At 29.0% G+C, this 11,600-nt stretch overlaps 1 protein-coding gene across 1 annotated transcript; it reads right to left on the bottom strand.

Moving 5' to 3' along the window:
• Nucleotides 1-8,431: 8,431 nt before the first annotated feature.
• On the bottom strand, nt 8,432-10,654 carry LOC149515481 (protein NRT1/ PTR FAMILY 4.5-like). Its single transcript, XM_089741568.1, has 3 exons — nt 10,223-10,654; nt 9,987-10,111; nt 8,432-9,892 (listed from the first exon to the last, which is right to left on the bottom strand). The coding sequence occupies exons 1-3, from the start codon at nt 10,640-10,642 to the stop codon at nt 8,752-8,754; spliced, it is 1,686 nt and encodes a 561-aa protein (XP_089597694.1). The 5' UTR covers nt 10,643-10,654; the 3' UTR covers nt 8,432-8,751.
• Between the last annotated feature and the right edge of the window lie 946 nt (nt 10,655-11,600).

Below are 11,600 nucleotides of genomic sequence, written 5' to 3'. Positions count from 1 at the left end.
TTTAGGGATATAAATACTTAATTTGAAAGATACAAATATAATTATACAGATTATCAGATTATAACCAGTTGTAAATAAGTATTTTTTCACAAAGATAGATTATGAGAGTTAGGTATTATTAGTTAATAATGAAAGCTGATTGCATCGATTATGCTCAGAAATGTCACAAATGTTAGATTTATGGTTATAAGATACATGCTACGCCTACTGCTTTACATGTTTTAGTACCACATTGACTGTTTTTTATGTAGGGTGTGGATGTCATTGGGCTTATTACTCTAAGAGCATCAAATGAGAATAGATTCATTTTCATAAAAAGCTCCCAAATAGTCATAATTTGTAACTTAGTTTCTTTTCTAAATAAAAATGTTCATTATTTATATCTCACTTTCAAGCTATGCCTTTTTCTTTCTAAATACTTTGCAATAAATAGGAGAAATGTATGATTTGCATCTTATATGTCATAAAATTGGGATAATGATTGATAATTGAATAATATCATGGAAGATTGTGTATTATTTTGAAAGAGATAAAAGGTACATAGGCAAGAGATGAAATGTTCAAAGCCTAGTGCAAACTTTGATTCTAGAATAAGAGTGCCAATTTTGAGAATGAAGTTGATTTTGTTCCTATCATTGGAAACTTAAAGGATTTGGAATTTAGAAGAAAGAGTCTTGAAAATCTATGTACCACGTTTAATAATTCTTTTACACTACATGTATTGCATACATGGATGATCATTCCATTTGTTTAAAATAGGAACATCCTAAAATCTAGCATAAAGAAAGCGAAAGCAAAGATTTTGATCTTGATGGAGAACAAATATCTAAAGTAAGCTTTTTTAAATCTTTGAACTTTTGATTTGAGAAACCCACTTTTTATCATTGAGCCTCTGGTTAGAGGATTATTTTAAAGTTTAGCCTTTGAATAGAAAGAGCCTATTTCCTATTTTAAAGTTATTTAGCCTCTGAATAGAGGAGCCCATTCCCTATTTTAAAGTTATTTAATTTCTGAATAGAGGAGTCCATTCCCTATTTTAAAGTTGTTTAGTCTCTGAATAGATGAGCTCATTTGTCATTTTAAAGTTGTTTAGCCTCTAAATAGAAGAGGCTATTTCTTAATTTAAATTTGTTTGTTAAACCTTTATTTAGATGGGTTACTTGGATTTTTAAGCTTTATGCCTATGTTTAAAGGTTTCTTTAAATTAGTTTATAGTTGAACTGGACTCAATGATTGTCTTTGTTTTTGCATTATTCCTATTTCATAAAAATTTGTAAAGAGAGACAACTATAGATATCCTATTTCGTTCGAGGTTTAATAAAATTTTCGATATGAATCTCTTTAGGATTATTGGGCCTTGGAGGTGTTCATATTTAGACTTTTTACAGTTTTGTTTGGGCTTTGAACCCAATATTGTTAATTGGATATAGGCTTTGGCCCAACATATATATATTTTAATTATTATTATTAGTGTTATTATTTTATTGTGTCTGTTTTATTTTTTTTAAAACAAAAAAAGGAAAGGAAATCAGATTTGTAGTCGATTAAAGTTTGGATTAAAAAGAAATATTCATGGATTAAAATTCATAATCACGCATAATCAAAAGCATGGATTAAAACCCAAGAATCATATAGTGATTAAATCTGATAGATTTGATCCTCTTTTAATCGGTAAAACCCTAATCGAATTTGGTTGATTCAATTTAATGAATGAAATTCCTAAAATTTTTTACAGAAAAAGCCTATAAATGGTGTCCAAAAATCATAAAAGGGGGGAGGACAGCAATCAACTGGGGAAAAAGGGTTTTTTTTTTGTTTGCGTGGAAAGATTTTTTTTTTTTTAGATTTGTTTCTATGCAAATTTAGGTTCTATTTGGTGTGAAAATATGTTTCTGGGATTGATGCTTTGGAAGGTTTGATTCTGGTAATTGCTGCTTTGTTTGGAAAATTAGATTTTTGGGAAAATCTAGAGAAAACTGGGTTTAGGTTGAAGATTTGAATTTGTTGGTTGAAGTTTTTGGTCAAATTCCGACAAGTTTCCTAAAACTGAAGACAAACAGTTTTTGGTGATTGGATTTAGGGGAGTTTAAAGAGAGAAGCAGAGAAAAGGTATTTAGAGATAAGGAGGGAAAGGCTGATTCTGAGAAAAACATTTTTTTTTGTTTTTTACTGACCTAGGATGATGTCATTTTGGGCAGCGGGTTTAATAAGCGTGAACCTGAATAGTATCCGTGCTTTGCCCGTTAAGTGACTCGACCCGATCGCAGGTAATTTCTTTTTCTTTTTCTTTTTATTTTCCATTTTGATTTTATTTTAGTTTAATTTTATCTATTTTTATTTTCATTTTATTTTAGAATTTTTTATTTTGCTTATTATTATGTTATCTTTAATTATTATTTTATTCATTATTTTTTAAAAATTTAACACTTTATTTAGACATCTTTATGCACTTTATTTTTATTATTTCAAAAAAATAAAATAAAAAGTGATGTTTCCAAAATAAATTCATGGATCGTACCAAATTATTTAAGGATTTTTTATGAATTTAAATTTTTATGAATTTTACCATACTATAGGAGAATTTCATAAATCAATTTTACAAAAAAAATTATTATTAATAAAATATTTGTTTTCATCTTTCTAAACTATTAGAGGATTTGTATCTTAAATTAAATCTTACCAAACTATTGGAAGATTTAATATATTTTTTAAAAGTAATTTTACAATAAAATCTCACCAAACTATTGAGAGATTTGCATCAAAGTAAATCTTACTAAACTATTAGAGGATTTTACTAATTATTTTCTTGGGTAAAATATATTACTGAATTCGACGATAGAGCCTCTTCAGAGTATGACACTTGTCTCTATGAATACTCATAGGGTGATAAAATTATCCTAAATTGCTACCAAACTATTGGAGTAATTTTAAGAACAATTTTTAATATTAAATATTTTGGTAAATCATGGATATGGTTAAGGCTTGGATAATTTGAAATCAAACTGATATCATCTTTTAGATGGGACTATGAAGGTGTTATAACCTTCTTTACTTGTAACTACACGCCTGAACTTAAAATCTAGTTTGTAGACTAGAATCTACTATTTAAAGACACCTAAATTAATCTTAAGACTCCTCTTTAAATGGGATAGATTCAGTTAGGTGGCCAATCGCACCTAAACAAAAAAGATTGGTGAATACTTTTAAGTTTATATCTAGCAATAAGTTCATGGATCTGTATGTTATGAAAATATTTTAAACTTATCACAAAATGGAGTTAATAAACTATTAGTTTTTCTGCTAAGAAAATTTGTCCTTAATTATCTTTTATTATCCAACAATAGTAACCGATTTTGATATAGGCATGGATTGATGAAGTCATCTCCCTCATGTTCTACGGCCTCATTGGCATCCTTTTTGAAGCTACTATGGAGATGATTTCAATAAACCATGAAGCAATTGTTTATGGTCAATTTCAAACTACTCAATTTATGTTACACTTGCAGCGCCTAAGTTCAAACATCATCTCGCGTTAAAATTAAGGTTATAAATGCATCATTGCTATTTAAACTTATACTATGAATGAAGATGTTGAATAACCCAAAATTTCTTCGTTCTATATTGACCAATCTCACGAAACCCTTTATAATTAAAATCTTATCCTATATTAATGATTGTTAGGATTTAGGATTAGTACACTTGAAAGTAGTTGAGCTTTTCATGTTAAAAGAATGTGGTCAATCTGAATCATGTAATTCACTTTAAAACCAAAAGACTTTTAAAATTTATACTCAACATTCACTTTTTAGCATAACTAAAGAACTAAACAAATGAATTTGCCTTAAATTTCAAGTCTTTCCACTAGTCATTTATCCTATTTGGCTTGTCACTGATATTTGTATTCTTACTTCATAGTGGCCTCTTAAATTTTCCATGTACACAAAGACCTATGCGTTACTGTTCATCATTCTTCCCATCTCAACTCTATCTTGCAACTCTTTTCTAGCAAGTTCATAGTAGAATCTAAAGCAATAATAATCTAAATAGACATATAAATGCATGCTTTAATTATTCATTTAAAACAAATGATAATGTCATTGTTGCATAGACAAATAAATTTACTAAACATAAATTCAATTCATATTACGCTACATGAATGCAAGATTCATGAAAATTGTTTGTGGTTGTTAATTTTTGTATCATTGGACTAGCTATTAAATGGAGACTAGTTTTAAACCTATGCATGCACAAAAATATATTCATATATCAATAAATCTTATATAAATATAAATAGTTTTAAATGATAATATATGCTATGAAGTTTATGAACAACTCATAACTTATATAATCATTTTTATTTAAAATTATAAATATTTTAATATAATAAAATAAATTAATTACATATTGAATATGCATACGTAATTATCATTAGTTCTAAAGAAAACTCAAACTATAATTTATTAAATCTAAATAATCTCTAAAAAAAAGACAATAATGTTTTCGATTTCAATAAATTAAAAATTTTATCCTTAAAATCAATCTCGCATACAAACTTTTTTTTATGAGAGATTCTTCCATAAATTGTTGTTAAAGCAAAAATGCAACAACTAATTATCTAATATTTTTTGCTATATTTGAAGTAGGTATCATTTTACTTGATAAGCCAATAGATTTCACAGATAGAGGAGAAGAGATAGATAAAACAACAATCTATAATTTGAAAACAGTTGAGTTATAATTTAGATTATATAACTTTATAACAAACATAATCATTATAATAAGCTTATATATACCTCTTCTAATAATTTTTGTCATTCAAGCTTAGGATCAAAATTATACATCTTATTCACTATAAGTTTGGTACTACTTGTCTCAAGATTATACTTGGTTGTCCTTGTCTCAAACATACAAATTTTACCTCTAAGATCTTAAAATATCTCTTGGATATCATTCAATTAATTTGAATATTAAATAGTATTAAAATAATTTTTAACTTAATACCTTAACAAATATTTCATAAAGATCATCAATATCTTTATTAATTAAATCCTTAGCTTTTGTATTAAAAAGTATGAACATCATCCTTCCAAAATTATCATATGCCTCAATATTCAATTTGCACCTAGAAAAATGCAAAATTCTACAATTATAAAAATAAAATAATAATTTAAAATACTTTTATTATAATCATCATAGAATAATATTTTTTTATGTATCAAATATAAAAAATATAAACAATAATTATCTTGGAGTTGGATTAAGGACAACAATGTTGCATATAATAACATTGAAAATTCCCATCAACTTCAAATAGTTTCTTGTTACACCCATATGACATATAGTACTAACCAAAAGTGATATCAACTTTTATGATAGTGACTTTATTGGTGAAAGACTTTCCCTGTATATATCAAATCAACTTTAAATTAACTATCAACAAAAAAAAAAAAATTAAAAGAAGAAAGTTAATATCATAGTTAAAGAAATATAAAATATAAGTATAAAAAGAGAATAATCTTTGAGCAGCATAGACCAAAAATTAATGCAAAATGAAAATTAGAAAGAAAATTGAAATAAAGTTGATTAGTGATCAATATATAAAATTAGTGAAAAGTGGTTATAGAGGCATTATGGTTAACCTAGAGCTACTTATACAAAATGAGTGTTGTAGGTTAATTAATAAAATAATTTTAAATTATTAAAATTAATATTGAAATAATAAAAATTATGAGTGAATAATGTCTAAAAATGGCAAGTTGATTGATATTGAAATATTTAATTGTGCCATTAATATTTAGAGATCCATTAATTTAAAACAATAAAACAAATTAAATTTATTGGATTTACTAATGACAATAAAAAAAATTAAATTTTAATTAAATTAACGTGCATTAATATTTAGATTTAATAATTATAAATTGTTACAAATGAAATCAAATGAAATCCGTGTGCATTAATATTTTATCAAATGAAATTAAATGTGCATTAATATTTAACCAAATGAAATAAAATGAAATCATATTTAATGAAATATTAATCTATCAATCAAATAGAAATTAATAAAATATTTTATTCCATTAATTTAATTATGGAGAATTAATTTGATATATTTGCTTTCTATATTTTGCATGAAACACATTAATTACCTCAAATAGATACTATATTTAATCAAATATAAATGTATCAAATAATTGATTGGAGAATCAATTATTTTATAATTGTAATTGTATTTATTAAATTATTAATTATATATTGATTGATTTAATTTGTCAAATTAAGAAAATTTTAAAATTTTAAAACTTTTAATATGAATTGAATTGATAGTGATTTAAAAGTAATGATAAAATATAAATCTAGTTAATTAATAAGATAATTTTAATTATGAAAGTTAATATTTAAATAATAAAAATTATGAGTGAATAATGATTTAACAATGGCAAGGTGATTGATATTGAAATATTTTATTATGCCATTAACATTTAGAACAATAAAACAAATTAAATTTTAATTAAATCAATGTGTATTAATATCAAATAATAAAATTATAAAACGTTACAAATGAAAACTAATGAAATCAACTTGCATTAATATTTTATCAAATGAAATCATATTTAATGAAATATAAATGTATCAATCAAATAGAAATTAATAAAATATTTTATTCCATTAATTTAATTATAGAGAATTAATTTGATATATTTGCTTTATATATTTACACCTGAAATATATCAATTACTCAAATAGATACTATATTTAATCAAATATAAATGTATCAAATAATTAATTAGAGAATCAACTATTTTATAATTATAATTGTAGTATTTATTAATTTATTAATTATATATTGATTAATTTAATTTGTCAAATTAAAAAAATTTTAAAATTTTAATACTTTTAATATGAATTGAATTGAGAGTGATTTAAAATCAATAGTAAAAATATAAATATAATCAATTTAGTTTTTTTAATTATATTTACTTTATATATTTACACATGAAATATATCAATTATTGGGTAGTATATTTAATAAAATATAAATATATCAAATAATTGATTAGAAAATAATTTATTTTATAATTGTAATTGTAATATTTATTAATTTATCAATTATATATTGATTGATTTAATTTGTCAAATTAAGAAAATTTTAAAATTTTAATACTTTTAATATGAATTGAATTGAGAGTGATTTAATGTTAATAATAAAAATATAAATATAATCAATTTAGTTTTTTGAATTATTTTTAAATTAAATATATATAAAATAAAATAAAATACATTTGTTAGATGTAACATGACGATTTTTAAAACCATCCATATATTAATATTTTAAGCCATTCACATAGAGTTTTTTTTTATTTTTATTAAAAAATTTTGGCTTTTATATATTTATATAAGATAACATAATTTAAAGAATTAAAGAAAGTTTTTATACGGGTCGTCATAGAATTTATTGAAATAACTAAGGGTTAATTTATGGAGATTTCAATGTTTAATTTTTGTTGTCTTTTCTCTCCCTTCCTTTTCCTCTAATTTGGAGAACTGAAAAATTGAATTTTTAGAGAAACTAAGGGATGTTTTCTCTCTATTTCTCTTGTTTTATTTTAATGGTTATCCAAACAAAGGAAATGATTCTATCTTTCTCCACCTTTTTGTTTTCTTTTTTTCCCATTCCTCTCAATCCAAAAATAAGCTTGTGTAATTTTGTTTTTTTGTTGTTTTTTAGATTTTAAAGTCTCAGTTTGAAGAGTATGCTCGTGCAATTTTATTTTTTAATATCAAGATTCAGTGATATATAATTTGTAGACGAAATCTGATAATCTTGTGAATTTGGTGGAAGATCATGATTGTACGGAGGTATATGAGAATCTTGAGAGCCAAGACAATAGACAGGAAAGAGCACAGTGGCCTTCCTTTTCTTTCAGAAAGGAAAGAGAAGTAAAAGGAACAATGGAACAGAACAGTGGCGTTGATTTGCATTGGAGTGAGTTAGTTCCTTTCTAAACATGGAGGTTTAGATGATTTTCTTTCAGATACTCAGCTCAACTTGAAGGAACCCAAAGCGATCAAAATTGGGAAATTGGAATGAAAAATGAAAACAAAGCCTGAGACATGGGCTGTCAAACAGGGGGTGGCCACATTCTGCCATATCCGAGATATATATGCACAATGCTAATAGAACCCTCTTCATCAAAATGTGCAGTCATTTTTTTTTCAAATTTATTAAAAACGTAAAAAATACTTAGTACTAACTAAATTACACTTTTGCCAATTACTGTCTAAGTGTGACAGCTAATTACTTATAAATGTGTTTCCTGCACAATTTTACAATAAGGATATATATCTCACTTGAAAGTTGAAATGCAATTTACTAAGAATAGCACTGAATTATAAGACTGGAACCACTCGTACAATGATTTTCTTTAACTAGCTAGCTGGTAGCTACCTCTTTTACACCTTTTTTTTTTTGAGAGATACAGTTCTTTTAAATATATAGCATTTGCAAGTGCAATTTTGATAATTTAGGTACAGAGTCTGTTAATTTTTTAGAAAATTAGTTTTTTATTCCCAAAACCAAAAGCCAGTCTAATTAATTATACAAACAAACTGGAACTAAACACGCCCTAGTGGCTTAAGAGCCTCTTTCATACAAGTGTTAACTTAAGCAATCAGTTTCTCTTTTGCTCTAACGAGCTACTTGTAGCAGACGAAGATAGTTGTTTATGGGCCTTATCAACAACCTGTAAATTGTTACTTAGCATCCTCTGTTTGAACAGAATAGAGAGCTTCATTTGTTTCTTTTGCTCCACCATCCGAGGTGCTTTCTTCCTTGGCGAGAGGCCGTCCGGTACTCAAATCCTTGGCATCCTCTGTTTGAACACAAGAGAGAGCTTCATTTGTTTCTTTTGCTCCACCATCCGGGGTGCTTTCTTCCTTGGCGAGAGGCCATCCGGTACTCAAATGCTTGGCATCCTCTGTTTGAACAGAAGAGGGAGCTTCATTTGTTTCTTTTGCTCCACCATCCAGGGTGCTTTCTTCCTTGGCGAGAGGCGGTCCGGTACTCAAATCCTTGGCTTTGGCGTTAGGATCAGGTTCTTCTGCCTTGTATTTGTACCATGAGGCCCAGTACAAATAGTTTACAAAGTTTAGGCAGCTGAGGATAGCTAAAAACCAGTAAAAGAGATTCAAATTGCTCTGGTTTAAGTCAAATCCATGCAACCATCCTTGTTTGCTTGGACTGATTCTTTTGGTAATGGAGTTTATGATGTTAACGAACACAGTACTCAAGAAGTAGCCAAAAGATAAAGATAACCACGTAAATGATGTGGAGAGTGATCTCATGCATGCCGGAGCTTCCTTGTAGAAAAATTCCAACAATCCTACAAGAGTGAACATGTCCGCAATTCCAAATATTCCATATTGGAAGGAGAGCCAGAAGAGACTAATGGGCTTGGTCATGTCTTTATTAGCCTGATTCCTTCTTTTAACCTCAACAATAGCAGCAACAGCCATTGAAATGGCTGACAGAACAAGCCCTACCCCAACACGTTGGAGTTGCGTGATGCCTGATGGATGATGAGTGATCTTTCGAGCAAAGGGGACAAAAAAAAACTCATAGATGGGAATCAGAATGGACATAAACACCAATGGGATTACTGGGATTGACGCAGCGGGAACCACAAGTTTTCCAAGATGGCGATCCATGGTATTATTACCTTGCTGAATTGAGAATGTCTGCAGTTGTGCCATACATGTGTTCATTATGATTGTACTGCCTAAAATGGGCAACATTCTGGTTAGTGTCTTAACTTCTTCAACTTGGGTCACCGTGCATGCCGTCCACGGTGTTGGCATTGAGTCTTTTGGAACAATTGCAGCTTTGTCTAGGCATCTGACCACGATTCACGATTGGTTTGTCAAAAGTTAATTTTCTAGCTACCAGTAAATTTTAACATGTTTAGATGCAATGCAATCATATGCATCACCTGAATTGGTTGGTGTGGGAGATTATTTCCTCCCTGAAATCTTTTTCTTTTACACTGATCCCGTACAATTCATCTGGATTCTCTGGCAGAGCTAGCCGTCTGTTATTGATGGCTGCCGCTATGACCTGTGATCATAACACATAAGAAGTGTTACCCTTGTTTCTATATGCCTCTGGCACTAATGTGTTGTATGCACACACACACACACGCGCAGAGAAAGAGAGATAATATTGAACCTGTGCTATCCTTATGATGGGGCTATCAGAGGGTGTGGGTTCTTGTAGGCGGTAGAAAGGCTTGCCAAATGCAAGAATAACAAAACCTATAAAGGTAGCCACAGTTGATATGAAGAAACTCCAATACCAGTAGTGCTTTTCGGTACTCACATACACGATGCCTGTGACTCCAACACAGGCTCCAAGTGTGGTACTCAGCAATAGCCAGTTGAAAAACCTTGCTAGAGCTTTTGCTTCCTTGGGATCTTTTTGATCGAATTGATCACCACCAAGCGCTGGAAGAGCTCCCTTGACCCCACCGGCGCCAATTGCTAACAAACCCAACGAAGCATAGAACATCACCGCTATGCCACCTTTTACGCAGCTGGATTTCCCACAATAAGTCGGATGCAAATCCTTTGAATAAGCCTGAATTGTCATCAATGCCAAACCCTGCAAAAACCTTGTTCCATTTAAACTGATGGTGTATAGAGAGGCAAGATCCTATGCGTTTTTGAAAAATCAAGCACCTAGCTAGGGCCTGGGAATTAGGAAAATTAATTAATAATATTTCACAACTAAAGATTTTGAGAACAAGATCTCACCAGTACTTCAAAGAATCCAAAAATTAGACATGTAGTAAATCTACTTAAAAAAGTATCGGAAATGAAGCCACCAAGGAGGGAAAGCAAGAAGGTTGCGCCCATAACGTTCGTAAGAGTGTTTGCTGAGGCGGGAATATTGAAGTACATAACACTCCGGAAGTAAAGGAACATGCTGACCATGTTGGCAACAAAACCCATGTTTTCTAATAACACCAACACTGCAAAAAGAAAAAAGAAGATGCATAATTTAGATCAAAGTCAAGCCTAGGCAGAATGTTTGCCAAATTAGTTGTTCTTCTATTTGGACCTTTTTTTTTTTGCTTCTAATAAAAATTTGATCATGCTTTTAGAGTTGGGGGGGGGGGGGGGGGGGGTTGGCTTACCAAATACAAAATTGGAAGCTCTGAATCCACCTTTGTACTTGTACTCGGCGTTGGTCATCTCCTCGAGCCCCTGTTTGCAAAGGAAGTCATGTATACTACAATTGAGGAGCAATGACTAACAAAGGAAACGAAAAACAATGTTTAAGGAACAGATTGAATTAATTACCATTTTGATGATGCTAGAGAAGTCGAAGAAGACCGGGGAATAGCAGATGAGAGTGGCCCAAATACAATATTACTGATATATAGCTCCAAATTGCTACCACAACACATAGTTTGTAACGTTCATGGCATTAGATTTACCGTCAGTTTGCTTCTCTTATTTCTAAAACTTTTTGACTTTTTAAAGTTTAGTTGCTCTTTTTTCCTAGAAAAAATCAGGTATCATCAAGAGAGCTTTCTATCATTGTC

This window comes from Durio zibethinus, chromosome 12, assembly GCF_047325235.1.
Source record: "Durio zibethinus cultivar Kanyao isolate XHJ-2024 chromosome 12, ASM4732523v1, whole genome shotgun sequence".
Taxonomy (NCBI): Eukaryota; Viridiplantae; Streptophyta; class Magnoliopsida; order Malvales; family Malvaceae; genus Durio; species Durio zibethinus.
The sequence above is the reverse complement of the archived record's forward strand: the minus strand, read 5'-3'. Positions and strand labels throughout refer to the sequence as shown.

Excerpts from the sequence above, each read along its gene's own strand:
- LOC149515481 (XM_089741568.1), bottom strand. The coding sequence starts at position 10,642 with ATGACAATTCAGGCTTATTCAAAGGATTTGCATCCGACTTATTGTGGG. Across the intron at positions 10,112-10,222 it reads CCATCATAAGGATAGCACAG|GTCATAGCGGCAGCCATCAA; the intron begins GTTCAATATTAT and ends TTATGATCACAG. Across the intron at positions 9,893-9,986 it reads TCCCACACCAACCAATTCAG|ATGCCTAGACAAAGCTGCAA; the intron begins GTGATGCATATG and ends AATCGTGGTCAG.